General features: G+C 42.4%; 1 protein-coding gene across 1 annotated transcript in view; it reads right to left on the bottom strand.

Moving 5' to 3' along the window:
* Positions 1–1,730: 1,730 nt before the first annotated feature.
* The window catches only part of LOC310771092 (protein NLRC3-like), a gene marked incomplete at its 3' end in the record, with an annotated part of 77,127 nt that continues 50,946 nt past the window's right edge, over positions 1,731–27,911 (bottom strand). The window contains exons 5-6 of the mRNA XM_083663764.1: positions 9,351–9,633; positions 1,731–3,526 (exon numbers count right to left, since the gene is read on the bottom strand). Of these exons, the coding sequence (XP_083519890.1) occupies positions 1,731–3,526; positions 9,351–9,633 (2,079 nt within the window). The remainder of the gene's footprint in view (positions 3,527–9,350; positions 9,634–27,911) is intronic.

Raw genomic sequence — 27,911 nt, 5'->3', positions numbered from 1 at the left:
GTCATGATTGTGAACGTTCACGTTACTGTGATTACTAGCGACATATCCCACAGTGTGCTGTGAAACGATAACCTCACTGTGCAGTGAAAATCACTGAGCAGCACCCAATGTGGTAACACTTTATAATAACTATACACTATAAAGTATTAATAAACCATTATTAAATACATAATTCATCATGAATTCATCATTTATAAAGCATTATTCATACATCACTAAGCATTAGTAACACAGTTATAAACATTTTATTCCTGATTAATAACCTAATCTCTAATGTGTTTAATTATTGTATTCTCATACTTTGTAAATGATAGATGCACCATTAATAAATACGTATTATTGCCATTCCCAAGTTCGTTAAAGCGATATCTCAAGAACGGCTTGATGGAATTTCTGCCAATTTGGCTCAAACGTCGACTTGGGGGCAAGGATGAACGGATTACATTTTGGTGATCAAAGGTCAAGGTCACTGTGACCTCTCGAATGCCATTTTCAAGCTTGTTAACGCAATATCTCAGGAATGCCTTGATGGAGTTTCTTTGAATTTGCCTCAAACGTCCACTTGGACTCAAGGATGAACTGATTACATTTTGGTAGTCAAAGTTCAAGGTCACTGTGACCTCACACACCCAATTTCCAAGCTCTGTAACGCAACATCTCAGGAGCGCCTTGACAGAATTTCTTCCAATTTGCCTCAAATGGCGATTTGGACTCTAGAATGAACTAATGGCGGAGGCATAAGTCCGCGTTGCATTCGTTCTAGTTTGTTATGTCATGCTGTTACGTTATGTCTTGTCATGTCTGTCAGGAGTATTTGTTCCTCGCCTGTGAGCTTTTAAGGTGTTGGGTAGGCTGTGAAAATGAATTGTCCTTCTGAGATAAATAAAGTCATCTGAATCTGAATCTGAATATGAATCCAAGGAGAGGAAACAATGAAATGTCCTCATGGAAAGTAATTCACATATCATGGAAAGTAATTCGAAAGTAATTCACATATCATGGAAAGTAATTCACGTATCATGGAAAGTAATTCACATAGACTAGGAAGTCTTGCTAAATATTTGATTCACAATTGGTTTTAAAATTACATGAACAGAGATAATCCTCTACATGATATGTGTTTATGTGAGCTGTACATCATCCTGCTTATTACACGGTTACTAACTAAAGAAATGAAAATGTAACTAGGAGAGGCACTCCCATTGTTAATTTGATTATTAAAGCAACAGCATTTACTGGACTTCTTTCTGCAGATTGATATGACCCACGGCCTCCGGAGTCTGTCATCAGAATTGTCTGTTATAAGCAATGGTCTGATACACAGAAATAACAGACTGTAGAATGCCGTGATCGACCAATCAGAATCAAGCATTCAACAAAGCCGTGTGATAATTGCTGATAGTAACGTGTATGTAAATCAGGATTTAAATGGTTGTCTGTTGAACACGAAGAGGAATACTCACCTGAGAGTCTCCAGTCTACAGTGTGGACTCTCCAGTCCAGCAGAGATCAGCTTCACACCTGCATCTTTCAGGATGTTGTCACTCAGGTCCAGCTCTCTCAGACTGGAGGACTGGGAGCTGAGCACTGAGGCCAGAGCTTCACAGCTTCTCTCTGACAGCTGACAGCCACTCAGCCTGAAGAAGAATTGGTGAGAGAGATATACAACACATTTGAAAATGTATATATATTTTATTTAATATATTTGATCTACCCAGTTATGTATGAACCTACAGAGCTTTATTGGAGGCTTTGACCACTGGCAGCAGCCTCAGAAGAGCCTTGTCTGAAGCAGAGTATTTCTTCAGGTCAAACTCGTCCAGCTCTTCTTCTGATGACAGTAAGATGAAGACCAGAGCCGACCACTGAGCAGGGGAGATTTTGACTGTAGAGAGACTTCCTGATCTCAGGTACTGTTGGATCTCCTCCACTAGAGAATGGTCATTCAACTCATTCAGACAGTGGAACAGATTGATGTTTGTCTCTGCAGAGGGATTCTTCTTGATCTTCTTCTTGATGTACTGGACTGTTTCCTGATTGGTCTGTGAGCTACTTCTTGTCTGTGGCAGCAGGCCTCGTAGGAGAGTCTGATTGGTCTCCAGTGAAAGGCCCAGGAGGAAGCGGAGGAACAAGTCCAGATGTCCATTTGGACTCAGTAAGGCCTTGTCCACAGCACTCTGGTAGAGATATTTTACTGCTGATCTGGGTCTGAGTAGCCTAGACAACCTGGAGGCTTCTGACAGTGGATTGACACCAGTCTTGATGAATGAGAACATGACATGAACAGCAGCCAGAAACTCTTGAATGCTCAGATGGACAAAGCAGAAGAACTGGTCCTGGTGCAGCCCCCACTCCTCTTTAAAGATCTGTGTGAAGACTCCAGAGTACACTGAGGCTTTTCTGATATCAATACCACACTGTTTCAGGTCTTCTTCATAGAAGATCAGGTGGCCTTCCTCCAGCTGCTCAAAAGCCAGTTTTCCCAGAGAGAGAATCATGTCCCTGTTCTGTGTCCAGTGTGGATCTGTCTCAGTTCCCTCATGATACTTGGCACTCTGCAATTTGGACTGAACCACCAGGAAGTGGATGTACATCGCAGTCAGGGTCTTGGGCAGGTTTTCTGTGTCACAGGTTTTCAACAGATGCTTCAGAACTTTAGCAGTGATCAAGCAGAACACTGGGATGTGGCACATGTTGTGGAGGCTCCGTGAATTCTTGATGTGGGAGATGATTATGTTGGCCTGCTGCTCATCATCTCTGAAACTCTTCCTGAAGTAGTCTTCTTTCTGTTGGTCATTGAAGCCTCTCACCTCTGTTACCATGTCAATGTACTCAGAAGGGATCTGACTGGCTGCTGCAGGTCGTGTGGTTATCCAGATGTGAGCAAGCGGAAGCAGATTCCCCTTGATGAGGTTTGTCAGCAACACCTCCACTGAGGTTGACTGTGTAACATCATCCAGGAACTCGTTGTTCTTGAAGTCTAGAGGAAGTCGACACTCATCCAGACCATCAAAGATGAACATAACTGGGAATTTGTCAAACCTGCAGATTCCTGCTTTTTTGGTCTCAGGAAAGAAGTGGTGAAGAAGTTTCACCAAGCTGACCTGTTTCTCTTTCAGCTGATTCAAATCTCGGAAAGGGATTGGAAATATGAATTGCATATCCTGGTTGGCTTTGTCTTCAGCCCAGTCCAGAGTGAGCTTCTGTGTTAAGACTGTTTTCCCAATGCCAGCCACTCCCTTTGTCAGCACTGTTCTGGTTGGTTCATCTCTTCCAGGTAAGGGTTTAAAGATGTCTTCACTTTTGATTGTGTTTTCTGGAATCAAAGGTTTCCTGGATGCCGTTTCAATCTTCCTGAATTCATGTTCATTGTCGGCCTCTCCAGTCTCTTCCTCTGTGAGGAAGAGCTCTGTGAAGATCTCATTCAGAAGTATCAACTTTTCTGAGTTTGTGATTCCCTCAAACAAACGCTGAAACTTCTTCTTCAAGTTGGATTTGTGTTTAGTCCGGCACTCTGCAAGCATCTCTGAATGAACAGACAACAATGAGAGAATGGTATAGTAATTATGAGTAATGCTAATATTTCCTGTTAAATGTCCATATTCTAAACATGAATTTATTTAGTAAGCTCATCCTGGCGTTTAATGGAGTTGAAGGTATAAGCTACAGTCAGTTATTATTACTCAACAGGGAGTTAGGGTGAGGGTCATGCAACAGGGAGGTTGATGCAACCAATCAGATTCTCTATAGACACTTTTCCACTGTGCTGATAATTCCTACAATCTGTGCTTTATTGTTTGTGTTGGCAACTTTTGTGTTGAACAAGCAGATACTTTCTATACTAAAATGGCAGCCTGCCCCTCTTCACAAATCTATTGTCTGGACATAGGCTAATGAAAGCAGACTCACACTCTATATACATTTCATTTAGGGCTGTCAATCGATTAAAATATTTAATCGCTATTAATTGCATGATTCTCCATAGTTAATCACGATTAATCGCAAATTAATCTCACTTTTTTTTTTAAATCGGTTCTAAATCTTCCGTAAACGGAGGTACCTTAAATCTGGTATTTTCTTGTGCCAGTTAACACGTTCACTGCCAATGACGTGTTGATACGTCAAAAAAAAAAAAAAAAAAAAATTGACGGTGGGACGTTGATCTAACCCTTTTACATCTCTTATATAAATATTGGAGCCACCGAACGTGTACAACCCATTCCACCGACCCACTAAGTGGCGACAGTGCTCTCCAGACTAGAGGAAGCCAAGCAAAAAGCAGTGTGAGGAAGCCATTCTCATGAAAATGGATTGGCGAAAATGCTTTCGCTTTCGCGCTTGGGAGCTGGCGGTGGGGGATTGCAAATTTGCATAATAGATTATGGGTGCAACACACTTTGAAACACCTTTGAAACACCAGCAGAAAGGAATCGCAAGCAGCTTCATTCCAGCCGAGCTCACAACCGAAAACGAACGAGCCTCATTCTCATACTGTAGGCGAAAACGCTTTCGCGCTGGTGCACATGGGCGCACAACGGTGGGGGGTTCCAAAAATAGACTGGGTGCAAAACACACTTTGAAACACGCAGCATAAAGCTTAGAATCGCACAAAGCTTCATCAAAGCTCTCAACCGAAAACCCAAGAAACGAGCAGCCCCATCCAGACTCGCCGACGAGGGGGCCGCCAGTAGGGGTGTCAAAAATAATCGATTATAAGATGCATCGCGATGCGGACGTGCACAATTCTGCATCGATTAACAAATATCAAAAATCGATTATTAATTAATTTTTTTTTTTTTTATCAAATAAAATAGAATGTAAGTACATGCAGTTGTTTATTTTAATTATGGATCATAATACAATGCAATTCCAAATGCATTTTATTTTAAAAGTAGCCACACAGTGAGAAAAAAGAAAGTGAGAAAAAATAAATCATGTATTGCGGAAAAAGTGATGCATCGATTTAAGATGCATCGCGATGCATCGTGATGCATCGTTTAATCAAATCGAATCGAATCGTTGACAGATGAATCGTAATCGAATCGAATCGTGAGGCCAGTGAAGATTCACAGCCCTAGCCGCCAGGGAGGGAGGCTGCTCAAACTCGCAGCAGCAGCAGCAGCAGAAGAAACTCGCTTGTGACAAATGCTGCTGAAAGCCACCAGAGACACGCCCACGGAGGGAGGAGTTTGAAGGAGAGGGGGTTCAGAACTATATTGTTTAGATGTCTGATGTCTCACTGATGCCAAAAATAAATGGTTAAAGTGACTGTTCTGCCTGTTTGATTGAATTTCACAAAACTGCGATTATCTCAGCTTTCAGTCTCAGACGCTGAAACCATGCTGTACTCAACGGCTAATATCTACATAACTACTAACTCTACAAACTAACTCTTTTAGACAGAGAAAGCACACATTCTATTAGTTCTTTTGAGATATTTTGTGTTCACAAAATCTTAGCAGAAAAGAATCCTCGGCTCTTGAAAGATGAGCCAGAATCCTCAAAAAAACCCTCTGGCAGAAGCTACCTACAGTAAAAAAAAAAAACGGCTGGCAGTGAATGTGTTAACAACACTTGAGAGCTTTGTTCAAATATGCACTGTTGCATGGGTAGTATTAACATTAGCTATTATCATTAGTATGGGTATGTATTTGGCCATTGGTATTGTTATTATTGCTACTAGTTACTAGGGATGGGCATCGAATTTCGAATTTTCGAATAATCGTTATTATCAAGGTCGACTTTTATTATTGAAAGTCGAAATTCGGGGGATTTTTTTTTTTTTTTTGTGAAATGTTGCATTGTCTGCCCTGCTTCTAAGTATAGTCGAATCGCTTGGTTTGAGCAAGTAAAACAATTTTTATAAGCATTTTAAGCAAGGTTTATGGAAAAATGAATGGCGGATGAAATCCCATGAAGAGGGAGAGGGGGTGACTTTGGCACCCCTTTGGCACTCAGACCTGAGCCTACTAAATATTTAATGAACCACTCATGATTGTCAAAACTGTTTTTTATTTTCGAAAATGTCAATGTCATGTAACATGTTCTTTACTTCAGTGGTGCAATGCTTGTTTGAGCTAAAAATCGACAGCAGAAGCTTTTTCTATTAATTAATAAAGCCTTAGACTTAGAATCAGGGGAGACAATGCAACATTTAACTCACAAAAAAAAAAAAAAAAAAATACATTTTTAATTTTTTTTACATTTTTATTTTTATTTTCGAATTTCGATTAAAAGTCGACTTTGGCCAGCGAATTTCGAATAGTGTTTTTGCTAGAAATGCCCATCCCTACTAGTTACTGGGAATACACATCTCTCAGGCTGCACTCTGTGAAGTTAACTGTGCTATCCTCCACATCTCTCGAGCCACAGTGTGTGCAGACAAGAGCAGCTGCGTGCCTGCTCTCTCCCCCTTCTCTCTATCTCCCCCTGTCTCTCTCTCTCTGCCTGTCTCTCTCTCTCTGCCACGGTCTGAGGGCAGAGAGAGAGAGACAGATGATTGTAATATATATATATATGTTGGTCTCGACCTAGTTTCAAGATGAAGACCAGTCATGTTACCTCACATCACAATAGGCATCAGCTCCCAGTCAAGTGTAATCCTAGTGTGACGTCCGTTATGACGTGTGACTCATCACCCCATCCTCAATAGCCAATCAGCCCCTGTCAACATGCCAATATGATGTCACTGCGGAGGCTATGAGGTGGCAGTACATATAGCCATGCTCAGCGCGTAGGGGTGTCACGATATTTTGTCGCACGATATATCGCGATATTGAAACGTCACGATATGCGTATCGTCAGAAAAAAATTATATCGTTAATTTTTTTTTTTTTTTTTTTTTCCTGAATAATAATAGAACAAATTTAGCAGAATCAACACGCACGAGTGAGGGGGTAGACTACTACTGGGATGGCAAAACAGCTCAAGGGGTACATAAGTTTAGGGACCATTGAGCATGAGTTATTTAACACATTGACTGCCAGCCGTTTTTTTCTTGCTGTAGGTAGCTTCTGCCAAGCCGTTTTTTGAGGATTGTGGCTCATTTTACAAGCGCCGAGGATTATTTTCTGCTTGGAGTTTGTGAACATACAATATCTCAAAAGTACTAATAGAATGTGTACTTTCTCTGTCTAAAAGAGTTAGTTTGTAGAGTTAGTAGTTATGTAAGCATTAGCAGTTGAATACAGCATGGTTTTAGCATCAGAAAAAATATTCAGAGATAAACGGCTTTTTGTGAAATTCGATAGAACTGTCACTTTAACCATTCATTTTTGGCTCTCTCTCTCTCTCTCTCTCCCTCCCCCTCTCGCTCTCTCTCTCTCTCCCTTCCCCTCGCTCTCCCTCCCTCTCTCTCTCTCTCTCTCTCTCTCTCCCTCCCTCTCGCTCTCCCTCCCTCTCTCTCTCTCTCCCTCCCTCTCGGGAGGGAGACGCACTAGGTTTAATCCTAGTGAGAGGGGGAGAGGGAGAGAGAGAGAGAGAGAGAGAGAGGGAGGGAGGGAGAGAGAGAGCGAGAGAGAGAGAGAGAGAGAGAGGGAGAGAGCGAGAGGCAGAGTTGCTTCAACTCCTCCCTCTTCTTGGCTGCAGCGGCCGTCACAGTCTCAGTGCTTTTGCTGCTGTCCTGTGCCTGTCTGCAGGCTGCTGTTTGAGGAAGTCGGCATGGACTCGCTCGCTTCTTGGGAGTTTTGGTTGAGACAAGCTTTTGCGATTCTGGTCATATTTATGCTGCGTGTTTCAAAGTGTGTTCCACCTGTAATGTATTATGTAAATTTGCAATCCCGCATCGCCAGCAATCAGCGCGAAAACGAGAGCGTTTTCCCCCAACCATTTTCATGAGAATGTAATACTGTAAAATCGCCTCGCCATTTCCTTGAATGGCTTGCTCCCTTTTTCTTTGATTTCGCTCGTCTGGGGGAGCACTGTCAACACTTAGTGGGTCGGTAAAATAGATTATACACATTCAATACCTCCAATAATTGTATAGGAGACGTAAAAGGGATTGATCAACGCCCCACCGTCAAAAAAAAAAAAACGATTTTTTTGACGAGTACACTCGTCGCTGGCAGTTAACAGCTGGATTGTGTTTGACGAGTACACTCGTCGCTGGCAATCAAGGTGTTAAGAAATAGATTACTTTATTTTTCTTTCACCATGCAACAAACATTTAGTTTGTGACAGTGTGACACATTCTATTGCAAGAGAAGCATTATCTTCCATGTTGTTTTATAGTTATTATAATAACAATTTCCAAAAACAGCATTTGTTTTGTATTTTGTGTATTTCAAATGAAAGTATTTTCCCAGGGCTCCCTTGAAAAGAGGTTTCGATTTCAATGGGACTCACATGGTTAAATAAATGATAACTAAATACATAAAAATTATTTACTTTTGTTATGTTAAAAAGAATATTGTTAAAATATCGTATCGTTATCGTGAACCCAATATCGTGTATGGTATCGTATCGTGAAATTAGTGTATTGTGACACCCCTATCAGCGCGTCATCATCCTCTTTCCCTGATCCTTCACCTCCATGGTCGCTGTACCTGGGCAGGTCGTATCCCCTCCTCTCAAGCTGCGTTTCGCCCCACTCACCTCCCCAGTCCACCACCAACGTCTTGACTCCTGAAGAATCCCCTACGGGGGGGGGGGGGATTCTCTATCCTAGTCTGAGTAGATGCCCTCCTCTCTCACCACAAGAAGAGAGTCATCTTACCATGGAGTCATTACGCCAAAGAATCAGTTGTCATGCTGCCATGCCATAGAATTAGTTGCCATGCCATTTCATGCCATAGAACTAACCGCCATGCCATTCGTGAATAAAGCTCGCTTGTTAAACTTTACCCACTGGTCTCTCATGATTATATATATAATATATATATATATATATATATATATATATATATATATATATATATATATATATATATATATATATATGTATATAATATATATTTGAGAGAGACTGAGAGAGAGTAGACTAAGACTAGTTACTGCGTATTCCCACTAACTAGTAGCAATAATAACAATACCAATGGCCAAATACTTACCCATACTAATGATAATAGCTAATGATAATAGCTACTCCCCATGCAATAGTGTATGTTTGCACAAAGCTCTCAAGTGTTGTTAACTGGCACAAGAAAATGTCAGGTTTAAGGTACCTCGGTTTAAGGTAGATTTACAACAGATCAAATTAATTGTGCGATTAATCGTGATTAACTGTGGACTCACACTCTATATAGGCAAAAAGTGTTTTTAAATAATTTTGTCATATATGTCATATCTTACAAATCATTTGATGTGATGCATGCTTGCATAAAGTCCCATTTTATAATTGTCCCATTACTTACCTTCGGGTCCTGAACTGGTTTTTAATAATCGTTGCAGTAGATCATTCTTGAGGATCTTCCTCAGAACCTCTTTGGTCACCTCCAGAGTGTATTCGCTGTAGGTCTGGAACATGTGATCTACTGTGTCCAGCCTGTCTGCCTTCTCCAGGCGGCTCTTTGGGATGGCTGGGATGTCTAGGATGCCAGTCTGCTGCAGGAACCACTTGAACCTCTTGAACTCGTCATCTCCCAAATCATCCAAAGTTCCCAAGAGCAGCTCTACAGGTGTCGCCATCGTTGCTCCCTGATGAGAAGACATTAGGATTAGTTGACCATACTATTGATCCTGTAACTGTGAGCTTGCAGATAATAGCGCCCTCATCTGACTGGCAGTTCTCACTTTTGAATGGCTCCGGTTCCAGGAAGTGAATTTCCCATTCATTCGTTTCAGAACATTCTTATAAAGTTTTAATCCTGGAAGCAAGCCAACCAGCTAAGATATGAATCATGACTATGAAACAACAACAACAAAAGGGGGGTAAATGGCAAATGTTTTATTTTTATTGTTTGCAGTTTTCTCTTCTTTTTTCTTCTTCTCTATTGTGTGGCTCATAATACTGTCAATTAGTGGTGTAAAATTAATTTGCGGTTTATACTGCAGTGCTTATATATCGTTCCTCCACAGAGATGCTAAATCGAGTCGAGTCAGGTAGTCTAAGTAATAATCATGATAGTAATAATATAATAAGAATCCCTGTGTGTGAGCGAGCAAATTCTGTTGGGCCACATATGCCATTTTACGTGCGACCGTGCAGAGCCGGATTTTTAATTAGGGATGATTAATGTTTGAAAGTCCAAATGCCAAAAATGTCACAGGAAGGACAAAACCCTACATGCTCCCCTGTAAAACTGCTCAACGCCCCCGGGTGTGCTGTTGTTTTCCTATGGGCAGAGCGCTGCTGCATATCATTGGGCGTCACTGCTCTCCATGGGAAAACAATGGTACAGCAGCAGTGCTACACTTAGCGTCACAAAATAAAATAAATACACAGCGTTCAAATTTGCCACCGAGCGCTGCGCTCCAACTTCAAATTATTTCAACTTTGACCTTGTTACCGCTGACCTTTCATGAGTGCATGACACATGTGGAAGGAACCTGGGTCCAGAGATGGGAAGTAACAAAGTACCATACTTCATTACTGTACTTAACACGTTCACTGCCAATGACGAGTTAACTCGTCAAAAAAAATCCAACGGTTGACTGCCAATGACGAGTTAACTCGTCAAAAAAAAAAAAAAAAAAATTTGACGGTGGGACGTTGATCTAACCCTTTTACATCTCCTATTATAATATGGGAGCCACCGAACGTGTACAATCCATTCCACCGACCCACTAAGTGGCGACAGTGCTCTCCAGACTATTGAAAGCCAAGCAAAAACAGCAGCATGAGGAAGCCATTCTCATGAAAATGGATGGGGCGAAAACGCTTTCGCTTTCGCGCTGGGTGCTGGCGGTGGGGGATTGCAAATTTGCATAATAGATTATGGGTGAAACACACTTTGAAACACCAGCAGAAAGGCCAGAATCGCACGCAGCTTCATTCCAGCTGAGCTCAACCGAAAACCCAGAAACGAACGAGCCTCATTCTCATACTGTAGGCGAAAACGCGTTCACGCTGGTGCACAACGGTGGCGCACAACGGTGGGGGGTTCCAAAAATAGACTGGGTGCAAAACACACTTTGAAACACGCAGCATAAAGCCTAGAATCGCACAAAGCTTCATCAAAGCTCTCAATCGAAAACCCAAGAAACGAGCAAGCCCCATCCAGACTCGCCGACGAGGGGGCCGCCAGGGAGGGAGGCTGCTCAGACAGGCAGGAGAAACTCGCTTGTGACAAACGCTGCTGAAAGCCACCAGAGACACGCCCACGGAGGGAGGAGTTTGAAGGAGAGGGGGTGCGGGTGCTGATATGGAGGAAATTACTGTTCAGAACTATATTGTTTAGATGTCTGATGTGTTACTGATGCCAAAAATAAATGGTTAAAGTGACTGTTTGATTGAATTTCACAAAACTGCGATTATCTCAGCTTTCTGTCTCAGACGCTGAAACCATGCTGTACTCAACGGCTAATATCTACATAACTACTAACTCTACAAACTAACTTTTTTAGACAGAGAAAGCACACATTCTATTAGTACTTTTTAGATATTTTGTGTTCACAAAGTCCAAGCAGAAAATAATCCTCGGCTCTTGTAAGATGAGCCAGAATCCTCAAAAAAACCCTTTGGCAGAAGCTACCTACAGTAAAAAAAAAAACGGCTGGCAGTGAATGTGAATGTGTAGATTTTCCGGGTATCTGTACTGCTGAGTATTTATTTTTCTGACAAGTTTTTACTTTTACTCCCTACATTTTAACACAAGTATCTGTACTTTCTACTCCTTACATTTTCAAAACAAGCTTGTTACTTTAGTTTTAATGCACAATAGGGATGTAGGTACTACCGGTACTACCCCCGAACCGCGGTACTATTGCTGTAGAACCGGTTCTATACTAAGAAGGGGTAAAAAAAAAAAAAAAAAAAATGTTTTACTGTTTTTCCACTGTTTTTCCACTGTTCCACTGTTTTCCACTGTATACTCAGTGTATATATATATAAATAAATATGTTTGGTAGATCACTTTGACTTGGTCATTTTAAAAGTAGCTCCCAAGCTGAAAAAGTGTGGGCACCCCTGATCTAGACTGACCGAGGAACATTTTGACACCCTCGTTTTCTTGGCTAGGAACCTGAAGAAGACATTGGGATGGGAGGGACTGAGTGAGTAAACTGAGAGTCAGCCAAACAGTGAGTCTGTCTACCACCCATAGGAGAACTAGGGTTTAGGCTGAGTAGGCTGGGGGACAGAATGGGAATATGAAGCCAGTTATGCTGCCTGTTGAAGAAAAAAAGATTTGAGTTTCTGCTGCTATAGTGTTTTATTATATTATAATTTATTTTATTTATTTTACTTATTCCCATTTCCCACTGTTCAAAAGATTTGTGTTATGTTACTGAGTGTGTACTTATTTGACAAGTAAAAGTTAGACAGAATTTAAATGCCACCAATTATTTATTTATTGTTGTTATTGGTGTTTCTCTGAGTTTTTGCTGCTATAGGCTAGTGTTTTATGGTCATTTTATTTTCACTGGCATTACTTTATTTTACTTACCGGTATTCTCACTGCTCAAAAGGTTTGTTTTGTTCAGCATTTAAATGCCACACCAATTTATTGGTGTAATTGTTCCCAAACTCTTAAAATAAAGCCAAATCTTGACATTGGACAGTTTCACTTTTTTTTTTACAAAAAGTATCGAAAAGTATCGAAAAGTATCGAAATACAAATTGGTACCGGCACCGAAACAGAAATTTAGTACCGCTACAACCCTAATGCACAACAACAACGATTAAAGAAAGACAGAGAAGAAACGGGGCAGAATGAATAGAGATAGCTCATTCCAGGCTCCGCCAATAGTATGGAATGGCACTCGTCCGGTCCCCTAAATGTCAGCTTGTGATTGGCTCTCTGTCAATGTTACAAAACTTAATTGGCTAGACAGTCTCCTAAGGGGGCGTTGACATAACCTGGAAAAGGAGTGCACAGTCCAGCCACCAGACCACATCATGTATCGATGTATCAGAACCACACACCAAACGTGACAACGCTGTCATAAGAAAGACGAGAGACGGACTCTCGGTCGCGCTGAGAAATTGCGTCTGTGAATAGTGATGTTCATGTCAGCCAGAGGAACCAGCAACATGAGCGATGCCGCTGAAAGTGAGGTTGAAGTTGTCAACACTGCAGACTCGAACGAGCCAGACGCTCTGGCAGTGTAGCTTTTTCTTTTTCCAAGTCTCTTGTTTACTTGGCGTAATAGTTGTCTGATCAGACACTATAGAAAGAAACACAAGACAAGCAGGGTATAGTTACATCTTGTCTTGTGTTTTCAAAACTCAGTGTTTGTATGTGCTCCAGAGGCTTCAATAAAGTAGGAGACACCTTGTATCCAACAGTTAAACTTTTGTGATTAATGATTTGCATATTCATATATCCTGCAAATATGAATGAGGGAGGAATAGATGTCATTTTAAGGATTTTAATGGGATAATTTGACTGTTTTTGTGGAAAAACTACAGCACAGAGTTTTAAGATGTATAAAAACACGTTTGTAGGGGATATTTTAAGTTCAATAGTCTTCAAATTATATTATTAATATATGATGTGAGGTTCAGTTAGCTTTGCACAGAAACATCCGGTAAAAATACTTTTTACTTTTACTCATTGAGTACATTTCATAGCCTGTACTTTTTTTTACTTTTACTTGAGTAAATACATGTAGTTGAATCAGTAGGCTACTTCTCTGGCAGTGTAGCTTTTTCTTTTTCCAAGTCTCTTGGCGTAATAGTTGTCTGATCAGACACTAGAGAAAGAAACACAGGACAAGCAGGGTATAGTTACATCTTGTCTTGTGTTTTCAAAACTCAGTGTTTGTATCCAGAGGCTTCAATAAAGTAGGAGACACCTTGTATCCAACAGTTACACTTTTGTGATTCATGATTTGCATATTCATATATCCTGCAAATATGAATGAGGGAGGAATAGATGTCATTTTAAGGATTTGAATGGAATAATTTGACTGTTTCTGTGAAAAAACTACAGCACAGAGTTTTAAGATGTATAAAAACACGTTTGTAGGGGATATTTTAAGTTCAATAGTCTTCAAATTATATTATTAATATATGATGTGAGGTTCAGTTACATGTAGCTTTGCACAGAAACATCCGGTAAAAATACTTTTTTTACTTTTACTCATTGAGTACATTTTATAGCCTGTACTTTTTTACTTTTACTTGAGTAGATAGTTGAATCAGTACTTCTACTTTTACCAGAGTCGTTTTTTTACACAAGTAACTGTGGAAGACCGGGGATAGTTGTAACATGGGTCAGTTGTAACACTTTCCATTCCTCCAATCAGGAGCAAGTTATGAATCACCTGATTCACTCTGCACATGCTCAGTTTAGTCCTTAGTCCACATGTGAGGAAGTAGCAGCCTGTGGCAGATATAGCCAATTTTAGGAGGAAAAAACTAATTTTGAGGTAAGAAAGTATATGTTTTTACTTAATTAATTTTTTTGATAGCATTGTCTGCTTTGTAGTTAAACTCATCAAACTTAACTCATGTTAATTATGTGTCTATGTAGCTATTTTACATGCAAATTGTTAGTGCTAATGTTTTAGCTGTTAGCTGTAAGGTAAGCTACTTCATAGAGACAGTCCGCATGTCTGGGAACGCCCACAAAATGTTAAACGGCTGGCGCGCGAGTGGGGTAAAACCGCCGATATATCTCATGGGCTGACTCACCAAAAGACGGTGCTGCGGCTCTAAACTACAGGTTTGGGGGTTCTAGAGCAGAACACATGACGTCTGCTCAGATGTGCGTTTACTGCGGTGGTTAAATACCCGATCGTGTCTGCCTGGGCTGGGCTATCAGTCAAATTCTAACTTTGCTGAATGGATAGAACGGGGTTTTTTACCCCACCCTGACCACGCCCCCAGCCAGGCTGAGCCAGCTATTGTGGGTGTTCCTAGGGCCTGTATGGGCGTTCCCAGACATGCAGACTGTCTCTATGGCTACAAGTGTCTGGGTCAGTTGTAACACATGAACAAATCGTACAAACTACCCCAAGCAAATGTGTAATTGTATTTATGTTTTCTTTGAATTTCAGTATGACTCAGTCTTGGCAGAGAAAGACTGACTGTACAAAATAGTGACTCCCTGGACTTCAACTCCCATGATCCTCCTCACCTCACATTTGCCCTTTCCCCTGATTCACTCACCCATGCACACCTGCCAGCACTCCGGACTAATTACATTCAGCCACCTTGTCTGTATTTAAACCCTCAGTGTTAGATACCCTTTGAGAGTGGTATCCTTGTTTGCTCCTTATCACGTGTGCGTAAATGACTTAAGTTTGTTGTATTGTGTTTGGTTAACCTCATCATGTTACCTGTTTATGTGTTTAGCTATTATGTTATGCTGTAGCAGTGCTGGATTAAGGTTATCTTTGTTTCTACTTTTGCCTTAAGTAATTTTTCAGACACACTAAAGTTCAGTTGGTGCACATTTGTTCAGTTTAAATGTTAGTGTAGAGCTAGTCTCGAAGCCAGAGCCATGAGAGTTCTTACGCTGATACACTACGTTACTGCATGCTGCAGAGCTCTCTCTGGGTCTGATACACTATGTTACTGCATGCTGCAGATCTCTCTCTGGGTCTGATACACTACGTTACTGCATGCTGCAGATCTCTTTCTGGGTCTGATACACTACGTTACTGCATGCTGCAGAGCTCTCTCTGGGTCTGATACACTACATTACTGCATGCTGCAGAGCTCTCTCTGGGTCTGATACACTACGTTACTGCATGCTGCAGAGCTCTCTCTGGGTCTGATACACTACGTTACTGCATGCTGCAGAGCTCTCTCTGGGTCTGATACACTACATTACTGCATGCTGCAGAGCTCTCTCTGGGTCTGATACACTACGTTACTGCATGCTGCAGAGCTCTCTCTGGGTCTGATACACTAGGTTACTGCATGCTGCAGAGCTCTCTCTGGGTCTGATACACTAGGTTACTGCATGCTGCAGAGCTCTCTCTGGGTCTGATACACTACGTTACTGCATGCTGCAGAGCTCTCTCTGGGTCTGATACACTAGGTTACTGCATGCTGCAGAGCTCTCTCTGGGTCTGATACACTAGGTTACTGCATGCTGCAGAGCTCTCTCTGGGTCTGATACACTATGTTACTGCATGCTGCAGATCTCTGGGTCTGATACACTACGTTACTGCATGCTGCAGATCTCTCTCTGGGTCTGATACACTAGGTTACTGCATGCTGCAGAGCTCTCTCTGGGTCTGATACACTAGGTTACTGCATGCTGCAGAGTTCTCTCTCGGTCTGATACACTATGTTACTGCATGCTGCAGATCTCTCTCTGGGTCTGATACACTACGTTACTGCATGCTGCAGATCTCTCTCTGGGTCGGATACACTACGTTACTGCATGCTGCAGATCTCTCTCTGGGTCTGATACACTACGTTACTGCATGCTGCAGATCTCTCTCTGGGTCTGATACACTACGTTACTGCATGCTGGAGAGCTCTCTCTGGGTCTGATACACTACGTTACTGCTAGAGATGCTGCGATCAAGATTTTTCAATTCCGATCCGATTTCGATATTTTAGCTCAAAACCGATCCGATTCCGATCAAATTTCGATACCCGATTCGATACCGATTTCGATCCGATACCGATACAGCACATATTTAAGTCTCTCTATGCTGTCTGATAGCTAGCAGGCAACAAACATTTTTAGGGTTAGGTATGTATGTGTGTGCTTTGGTAATATAGTATGTAAACAATTTAGTTCATCTAATTCATTTGATGTAAAACTAAAACATAACAATCAAATTAGGGCTGGGCGATATGGCCTCTAAAGAATATTGCAATGTTTTTCGGCTATATCGCGATACACGATATATATCTCGATATTTTTGAAATCTCTCATAAATGCTCAATTTAACCCTTCAGGGTTCATACACATTTTGACCAATGGATTTCCATGACTTTATCATAAGTTCTTAACCTGTATTTTATGCACACCTGGGGTAAAAAAGAAGAAGAAAGAAAGGGCAAATGTTGTGAGCAAAGATGGATTTAATATTCCATAGCTCTGACCTAAGCAAATCTGACATCACTATTGTGATATAATATTTTTTTTAGTAAAGTGTATCACTCAATAGTCATTACAAAAAATAATGGCTTTTATAGAACCGAAAGCCTAGCTGCTTAGTCTGCAGATAAAACATAAAAAAATACATTTAGACTCTTATTGGCATGACGGCAACATATAAGCGGTCTGAATTTTGCATGGGGCCAGTTCTATAGTGAGGCATGGAAAGCCTCACTATACGCCATCTGTGTCGTTTCACTTTTGACTGAAAAATGATGCCTGTAGTCTAGATTAAAGAAAATACATGTATGTGATGTTGACAATTATGTAGGCTATGTGCGCATTCGTTTTCCTTATAGATCATGAGTGCTCCGCAGCTAGCTACGTTAGCTTGCATGTAACGTTAACGTTAGTTGATTTTGGAGACACAAACCCTGGACGTTACATTTTGAGTAGGCTAATGCATGAGGTTCTCTATGGTTTACGCCAGCTCTGGGAGTATGAAATGCTTTAAATGCGGGGGTTTTGGTCACAACAAGCTTGTGGAGCGCTTCCCTGCAACTAGATAGCCTAACCAGCTAGCTAACGTTAGCCCCGTTAGCCATCATCACAACAACTAACGTTAACGCCAAAACAAATCCGCTGCCTCATCCCCACGTTTGGTTTAGCGTAACGCCAGCTCAGACTTTCCCCTAATCTCAGAAACCTTGCGGGACATGTCTTGCAAATTGCAATAGTGGTTGTTTCTGTCAGCCACACTGGGGGCAGCCATGTTTTGCCAGTCTATGGTGCGGACGCGTGATTTCGAATCGCACATAGGTTAAGGACGGGTGTGTCTGACGTTTTGGCCCTGGCCTCTGTGTGCTGCTGCTGCTGCTGCTGCTGCATGCTGGATAGAAATCCTGGAGCGGAGTCATGGAATGGAGTGCTTATATCGGAGCCTTGGATCGGTCATTTTCGCTGGAATCCGATCCGATCCGATCCATGTTTTTTGGCTGATATCGCGCCGATATCCGATCACATGATCGGATCGCAGCATCTCTAGTTACTGCATGCTGCAGATCTCTCTCTGGGTCTGATACACTACGTTACTGCATGCTGCAGATCTCTCTCTGGGTCTGATACACTACGTTACTGCATGCTGCAGATCTATCTGGGTCTGATACACTACGTTACTGCATGCTGCAGAGCTCTCTCTGGGTCTGATACACTATGTTACTGCATGCTGCAGATCTCTCTCTGGGTCTGATACACTACGTTACTGCATGCTGCAGATCTCTCTCTGGGTCTGATACACTACGTTACTGCATGCTGCAGAGCTCTCTCTGGGTCTGATACACTACATTACTGCATGCTGCAGATCTATCTCTGGGTCTGATACACTACGTTACTGCATGCTGCAGATCTCTCTCTGGGTCTGATACACTATGTTTCTGCATGCTGCAGATCTCTCTCTGGGTCTGATACACTACGTTACTGCATGCTGCAGAGCTCTCTCTGGGTCTGATACACTATGTTACTGCATGCTGCAGAGCTCTCTCTGGGTCTGATACACTATGTTACTGCATGCTGCAGATCTCTGTCTGGGTCTGATACACTATGTTACTGCATGCTGCAGATCTCTCTCTGGGTCTGGGACCAGGGCTCCAAACTCGTTTTTTTCCAGGTAGCACTAGTGCTACCTACTGTTTCATTAGGTAGCACAAAAATAAATTAGGTAGCACCATATTTTTTTACCGTGTGACAATTAACACATAACCTTTTCATGCCATGATGCCGATGATACATTTATATTCCAAATACCGTAGTATTGCCGTGATCTGATGTAAAAATTGACTATGACTCAAACTTGACATTTATCAAATGTTTTAATCGATTGATTAAACACTGCATGAGCAGTTGACACAAGGTCTTCTTATATGAATAATAAAATCAAACCATAAAATAACATACATCATGTAATGACATGAGGAACTAGTGCTGGAGATGGCGGAGGAGATGAGGTCGAGGAGGTAGAGAGAAACAGACAAGTCGATTCTGAGTGTTTCCACAGCACAGACAGCATCCTCAACTTATCCAACAGTGCAACAGCCAACTTAAAGTGACACTCCACCTGACCACAGCAGCATTAACACATTCAGTTCAAATAAGCTCCAGTCAATAAAACTGCACAACTTACAATAAACATAAACAGCAGCATACATTTACTCACTGTGTTTTGGATCACATTCAACATGTGTTCTATGGCAGCATGTCAGCACCAAAACAGACAATCTAGAGCTTACAGCTAACTGTGAGCCTGTAGATTGCCTGTGATGCTGCCATTTCTATGAGATCCAAAGACTGGAATCAGTCCTGGGCCTGCATGGACACTGGCCAACTCTTAAAGTTAGGCCTCCTGGGGGCCTTTCCCTTGGAGAACCACACCTTAACATCCTGCCTGGCATCATAGTCCTCCAGTGCTGGACCCTCAACACTAATACGGATTAAGTCCTCAACAGTATCAGTGTGCAGGCTTGCCCTAGCATCTGACTTTATTCTGTTTACTGTTGAGAAGCCCCTTTCACAGATTGCAGAGGATATTGGGAGCACCAGCATGATCTTGACCAGGTGTAGGACGTTCTGCAAACAGGGCCAAGTATAGTAATCAAACCAATTTATCAAATAACAATCTAAGTGACAAAATTAATTTGATCAGATCATGTCATGTTTAATATAATACTATATAACACTTACCATGTAGTCTGAGCAGTACGGCTCTTTTGTCGTCATGACATGCCACAGTCCAAGATAGCTCTTGTCTTTGAATGCTGTGTGGATAGTCATTTTCATGTCTCTGAATTCTTCCCTGGCCTGCTCTCTGCTGCATCCATTCCTGACATGAGATAGAATGGCAGGGACAAGGTCTGTATCAGCATAAGTTCAGTCATGATGATGTCAACATAAATGAGACAACGCACAATGCATTACCTGTCTAGGACAGTGGAGAAGTGCTGTAGGAGGAAGTTCAACTCAACTACACCATAGTCCAGCAGCTCCATCTTGTCTTCTGGCCAAGAGTCATGGTTGAAGATGTTGAAACACCTAACTGCCTTTGCTGTGGGTATATCCTTTGCATTGTCTTCTATCAGCGAAAGACAGAACATGTTCGTTTCTCAACAGTGTTTTAAACATGTCAGTGTGTTTGAAATGTAATGCCAAATTTAATACAACTCACCAAGTAGGCTACCAAATCTGCTCTTCAGATGTTTCACTGTGGACTCACAGGTCAGCCCAATGGCTCTGTGCAGGTTGGGGGCACACTGGCTGATTGGTTCACCACCTGCCAGCTCTGCAACTTCACCTTTTGAAAGGTGAACTTCCTGTGAAGCACCATGCACCATGAAAATGCTGCCAATTACATCTTATAAACATGAAATAATTTGATTTCATATACAGTGATAATGTGGTGTGCAGTGTACCTGGTACACAAATTCCCCAGGATCCCCTCCTTCCTGTTGGTTCTGCTCCTTCATGGCGTCCAGGAACTCAGACAGCTTACCATCAGGTTTGGGTCGAGCTGCCATAGCTTCTATGGTAGCGAGGAGACATTCGATGCCACTGACAGCCTGGGAAAACAGTTCTACTCATTATTTGTATTCTTAAAACTTAATATAAGAATCCTGTTAAAGATGATAACTAATCCAGTGCCCACCCTTTTCCCTCTTTACCTGAGGTAGGATTACATCATTCCTCTGGAGCAGCAGGCTGTACTTGCTGATGGAAGAGAAAAGGTCTGACAGGAAGTGACAGAATGCCACAAATGTTCCATCCTCCATGCTGGTTTTGATCTGAAAATATATCAGTGTGGTTCTCATCTGTCCAACACAAAACACAGACAGATAAGATAATACTAACCTTCTTTGCTCTGCCAGCCATCTCTGCATTGACAGAGCCACCTGCCACGTGATCCATGTGCATATACACAGCTGTAAACTGGCCAGAGCTCTTAGAATTGCCTCCCTTCCCTGGTTTTAGGAATGTGCTCAAGCTCCGGGAAACATGGGGCAGCCATCTGGTCCCTTTCACGCCACTCGGTGTATTCACATTAACTCCAATTTCAGCTCCCAGTGCTCTGAGTTCCCTCATTGATTTGGGGCTCATGTGGTACGTTTTCCACACAAGGTGGAGCAAGTCATACACTCGGCCAATCATTGACACATCTCTCTGAACACTCAACAGTGCCAGCTCCAATCTATATAGAACAGAAAATATATATATTTGTAGAAATACATTTTGGAGAATGGGAATGTATATCATGGCTGATATGATAACTGCTGAAACCTACCTGTGTGGCATGCAATGGAAAGGGACAATGAAGGACCCAATTTCTTTTTGCAGGAGGGCTATCACTCCACCTTTGTGTCCCAGATTGACAGCAGCTCCGTCTGCCCCCATGGCTACAATTTTCTCCTGCCAGTTTACACATGCTGGTCCAAGGCTAGCAAAGGCTTTCTTGGCTGAGGCATAAACCCCTAAAATATAATCACATAACAGAACATTGAATATTTAATGCATTTTCTCTCTCTCTCACACACACACACACACACACACACACACACACACACACACACACACACACACACACACACACACACACACACACACACACACTTAAACTGGGCATAGGCTACTTATGCAATTTATATGTAGTTATCATTTTTGACGATATGAACAAACAAATGAGACTGCTTACCTTCTGCGTGGGCGTGCTCTACTTCAGTATGTCCAACAAGTAAGTGGACTGGTTTTCCATCCTCTATTATTCTTGCATAGCAGATTTCACACTCCTTGGTGGACGTATCGGTAGAACCGTCGATCATAAACGAAACGTACGGTGCAGCTGCTATTCTTGATGCAGTTTTCTCGCGGAGTGTGTCTCCAATTATACCCACGAAATTAGCGCAGGACATATCGTTGGCATATGTGGGGTTTACGTTCAGTCCGTTCTTTTTCATTAGTGTAATTTGTGACTTGAACTTAGTGAATGGGAGCTCCTCTTTTGCAATGTTGTATGCCGTGTTAAACTTTATAACCATTTCAGCGTTGTCTGCCAAACGGTTGCTCTCAGCAGTACGGTGGAATGATGTGGGGAGGGGCTGCGCTTGCCGGGTGATGCACTGGTCTCTGCACGTTTTGTGTTTCACGCTTTCGGGAAAGTGATACAGACTCAGTAGTATGCAGAGCGCAGCAATTCAATGTAATATTTGAGTCTGGGGAGAGACTAGTGTAGAGCTGACTGACAGTGCAAGACAATTAAGCACACTAATATTCAGTTGGTGCACATTTGTTAAATTTTATTATATAACAGTAACTAACATACTTGAGACACACACACACACACACACACACACACACACACACACACACACCAGTTACTGTATGTTAAAAAGTAAAGTAATTGTTAAATAAAAAGCTTTCAATATCTTAAGTTTTTGTTTTAATCCTTACTTCATAATGTTACATTTCACCCCAAGGTGTGTTACAACTAACCCAGACTATGGGGTGGATTGTAACATTTCACTCGTTGTGTTTGAGACTAAGCCATGCATTTTCTGTGTGTGTTGCAGAGGTAACAGCTACACTATGTGATAGCAGACACATGTAATTAGTTTGTATACAATTTTGAATGCACTGGCTTTAAAGAGCTCCAAGATACAGACAGAAATGTCCAAAATGTTACAACTATCCCCTGCCTGGGTCTACCATGTCTCTGTTCAAGCTACAGACTATTTAGCTGTAGGATCCGCCTCCTCCACCAGAGCAATTTAGAGAGAGAGTGGCATCAGTGGAGGACCAAAATGTGTGACTCATTAGCCAATGAACAACAGCCAGGAAGGGGTCTCGCTCTACTTTTGAATGACTCATCAATCAATCAATCAATCAATCAACTTTAATACATGTCCCAGAAGAGCACTTTGGTTTACATCAGGCAGTAGTGGTTATTAAAAGATACACTCGGAACATTATTACTAGTTTGAGAGTAATAAAGGCACACTTCAATATTATACAATACATATACATTTGTTGCAATATGTACAGATTCCAAAAGACCGTCTACTCCCTGCTGCCAGTCGCAGCGTGCGCTGCACCCTTTGCAACTAGCTCATCAACAAACGCAAGAGGCTGCCATAACATACAGCGCCAGTTTTGGATGTGTCAGAGAAAAAAAAAAGGGGGGGGGGAGGATGCAAAAAGCTAGGGGGAGTGTGTGAAGGCGGGGGGATTGGGTGGGGGAAGAGGGTGGTGGGATGGGGTGGGATGTGCGTGCGTGCGTGCGTGTTTGTGTATGTGTATATATGAGTCCTTGAGTCTGTGTGTTTATGTGTGAAGTATGCCTGAAGTAGTGCTGCACGATTAATCTAATCGCAATCGCGATGTCAGCACGTGCGATGTGTGCGATTATTATCATTTTTTCACGTCTTTTTGAGTGTGTGTGTGTGTGTGTGTGTGTGTGTCCTCTAACGTTACACGCGACGCAGCAAACACACGTTTCTCTGCCATCACAATGTGGGCATCAACACTAGCGGGAGGCTTCTCCCATGCACTCCCGCAAATTAGTAATGTTATGCGCAGCAAAGTTACATTTTACCGAGGGGGAGAGAGAGAACATCCATGATCGCTAACAGCTAGCTATGCTAATAACTAGCTTGCCGTTCAGAAACGCATGTAAACAGCCGTGTGATTAGTGAGAACGTCAGTAAAATAAGGAGAGAGCTGCAGGTGCTTATGCAGAACTAGTGCACAGTGGGTAATGACCCGCTGTGATGAAGAATATAGCGAGATTAACAAGGTTGATAGCAAAACACTGTCGCAGCTGCCAGCAGCAGCACCTCCAGGCTTCAACTAGCGTTTAGCCTGTCACATGACGCCTTCATGGTCCCTCGATAAAGTATGCAGAAATATGCACGTTACCGCACCACTCTCTCAAGAAGCGTCACGTGAGTGTGGCGTTTAAGGCCATCTGTCGCTACAAAATAAATAAACGGGGTGTATCATTGTATTACTCGACAGACATGTAACTAACTTTGCCAGTCTGAGCCATCTTCTATGTGCTGTAACACAGTTTCTATTTTTCTGGTGTTTCTTTTTTACATGTTTGGGACAGGCAAATGTCTCAAAATGTTTTATTTTTTTGTAAAGATAATTTTATTTCAAGTTGTTTTATTTTTTTAGTTTTAATATATTTTAAATTGTAACATATTTCATGTATTTTAGTCTGTGATACGTGAAACCGTGGTATTTTTGTCCAAGGTTATCATACCGTCAAAAACTCATGCCGGCACATCCCTAGATACCTCTTGTTTATTATATCGCAATCACAATCGCAATCGCAATATTGTCCACCCTAATCGCTAATCGCACCTTTCCCCCAAATCGTGCAGCACTAGCCTGAAGCTCCTTTCAGGGTCACGACACAAATCTCGGCGGCGGGTGAAGAGCGCGACAACACAGCAGGTTGCTATGGAGACAGCCTCGAAATGCCCAGACCAAAGTCAACAACAGGTGTCCATGAGGGGCGGGGGAGGGGTGGAGGTGTAGAGCTCTACATTGCAATGAATCTTCAGGGGGAGTTTCTTGCGAGCGGCCTTGCCGGGCCAACAAGCGAGTGGGGGCGCCGGAATCAAGATAGGATGTTTGGTTAGGGGAGGGAAAACAGCATTCCAATTGATTTCTGCTCCAGACATGGTCTCCAACTAAGCACTTCCATGCAGAGCAGTGAATTTCTCCAAAATGTGATCCATCTTGCGATTCAGATCAGAAATCGCACCATCCATCTTGCGATTCTGATCAGAAGTCATAACAGTCTGAGTACTCACGGCTCGGCCCACCTCGTTTAACATGTTTAACATGACGGGTAGCTTTGGGCTTTCTTGAATGGCTCCCATCATTTTTACTTTCCGATAGACTAGGGCAACGCTCAATCCAAGAAGCAAATGTCCAAATGCCGCCAGGCAGACAACCCGCCACTTCTCCCATGAGTCTATAATATAGCCCGCAGAAAAAGTACCGTCTGGGCAGATAGGTTCCCCTGAACCAGCGCTTCTCGTGGATTTTTTTTTGTCAATTGCGTTGAGAGACCAGCTTATCAGTTCCATGATTACTTCAGATAGTTTCGAAGAGTAGCCCGGTCAGGACGAGTGACCAGGCAGTGGGAGAGAGGGAGAGACGAGAAAAAGCGACCGCCTTCGTTGAGAGCAGAGCAAGCATTAGCCAATGAACAACCAGGAAGGGGTCTCGCTCTACTTTTGAATGCTAAAATGAAGCTGATAATGTACCATTTGATTCTATACACGGCTCTGGCTGTGACTAGTCATCTGTTTACTGTGCTACACTCTGTTCACCAGCAGAGGGTGATATTTCTCATCTCATATGAAGCTCTGAGTGCTCAACACATTTTAGACCCAGTGTGTGAGAAACCCACAATGCTTCAGAAAGTTGCTCATTTCACCATCACTAGTGGTTTCCTGTCTTCACTTCCTGTATTTCTGTGAGTTGGTAAACAGGGCTGAAAGTCACACTTCCTCTTCTAGCACAGAAACCAGCAGAAACAATATACATAAAAAAAGTATACTGCACAAATAAACAGGAGGTGGTAGTGGATTGCTTTCTTTAGCCCTGTTATTATTAAACCAACAAATGTAACATTCAAATGAAAGTATAACACTTAATCATAAAGAGAGGAGAGAGCAATACTGCATGTGGAAGTTTGATTTATCTAATTTAGCTTTACTATGGAAGTCAGTGTGTGTGTGTGGGGGGGGGGGGCTGCTGAAAAGTGAATGTGAATCATATTATCACATGTTGTAACATGCTGCATATCTGACATATCTGAGTGTAGAAACACCAGGATAGCCTGCACTTTCCTTCAGATAGACCAACCAGGTCCATCACAAAATTTTAAAGGATTTTCTTTGTCACTCTGGAAATTTGTATGTTTAACACATTCACTGCCAACAGTTTTTTCAATCCTGTAGGTAGCTTCTGCCAAGGTTTTTTTTGAGGATTCTGGCTCATCTTTCAAGAGCCAAGGATTATTTTCTGCTAGGACTTTGTGAACACAAAAGAACTAATGTGTGCTTTCTCTGTCTAAAAGAGTTAGTTTGTAGAGTTAGTAGTTATGTAGGCATTAGCAGTTGAATACAGCATGGTTTCAGCGTCTGAAAATGAAAGCTGAGATAAATGCCTTTTTATGAAATTCGATAGAACAGGCAGAACAGTCACTTTAACCATTTATTTTTGGCATCAGTGAGACATCAGACATCTAAACAATATAGTTCTGAACAGTAATTTCCTCCATAACAGCACCCCCACCCCCCTCTCCTTCAAACTCCTCCCTCCGTGGGTGTGTCTCTGGTGGCTTTGCAGCGTTTGTCACAGGCTGCCTGTGTGCTGCTGCCTGTCTGTGCTGCGCTGCTGGCGGCCGCTCTCGGGCGAGTCTGGATGGGGCTCGTTCGTTTCTGGGTTTTCGGTTGTGAGCTGGGATGAATCTGCGTGCGATTCTGGGCTTTCTGCTGGTGTTTCAAAGTGTGTTGCACCCAGTCTATTTTTGGAACCCCCCACCGTTGTGCCCCACCGTTGTGCGCCAGCGCGAAAGCGTTTTCGCCAAACCATTCTACAGTATGAGAATGGCTTCCTCACGCTTTTCCCTGCAGTTTTGGCTCGGCTTTCTCTAGTCTGGAGAGCACTGTCGCCACTTAGTGGGTCGGTGGAATGGGTTATACACGTTCGGTGGCTCCCATATTTTTATAGGAGATGTAAAAGGGTTAGATCCACGTCCCACCGTCAATTTTTTTTTTTTTTTTTTTGACGAGTTAACTCGTCCACGGCAGTCAACCGTTGTTGTTTTTTTGACGAGTTAACTCGTCCACGGCAGTGAACGTGTTAATATTAATATATTAATATATTTATTTATTCTAACTAGTCAGAGCAGAGATTTTTGAAATTAATGCAGTATTGAGCAAGATAGCATCAGCCCGCCAGCACCTGCAATGGCTATAATATAATCACACGAGGGAAATCACACCGTACGATAGGGCTGCTCGATTAATCAAATTTTAATCTAGATTACGATTTGGGCTGTCCACGATTATGAAAACAAGATAATTGACATCAAACGATTTTGCGGCTCTTGTCTCTCTCGTTCTGTCTTGTGTTGTAAATCAAGCGCACCCCTTCCTTTGCTCGGCCCCTCCCCCAAAGCACACCAGCTCGAGTTGTGACTGTCGTGTGAAGAGCCACAGGCTTTCTCCTCCCCGCTTATTTCACAGAAAGAGAGCCGCTGGTCGAGAAGAGAGGTGAAACAACGTATGTGGGGTGGAAACACTATGGTTTCGCCGAGTTTAAAGGTCCTTACACTGCGCATATCTTGCACTGTTTGTTCCAAGTCTGTGGCTGTGACAGGTGGGTCAAAACTCGCATCGCAATTCCGTGCTGTATATTCGCATCGCTCTTGATGTGTAACTGATGAGCGATGCGAATATACAGCATAGAATTGCGATGCGAGTTTTGACTCACCTGTCAAGATATGCGCGGTCGTGGCAGCACCCCGCAACATGACCTCTCCCTCTATTTAATCTCTTGAAATCCACTCACAAAGTGGTCTATGACCAAGAAATAACGCTAAATGAACAAAAAGACAAAGTCCCATCTAGTTACTCCTGCCACAACACAGTCATCGATTCAGGACACTCTTTACAATGCGACCGCATTGATATGATGCATGAATATGCATTCAACAGCTAACGATCTCACAGATAAACATTA

This window comes from Poromitra crassiceps, assembly GCF_964638095.1.
Source record: "Poromitra crassiceps genome assembly, contig: HAP1_SCAFFOLD_348, whole genome shotgun sequence".
NCBI classification, from domain to species: Eukaryota; Metazoa; Chordata; class Actinopteri; order Beryciformes; family Melamphaidae; genus Poromitra; species Poromitra crassiceps.
This window is presented reverse-complemented; position numbering and strand designations above follow the sequence as displayed.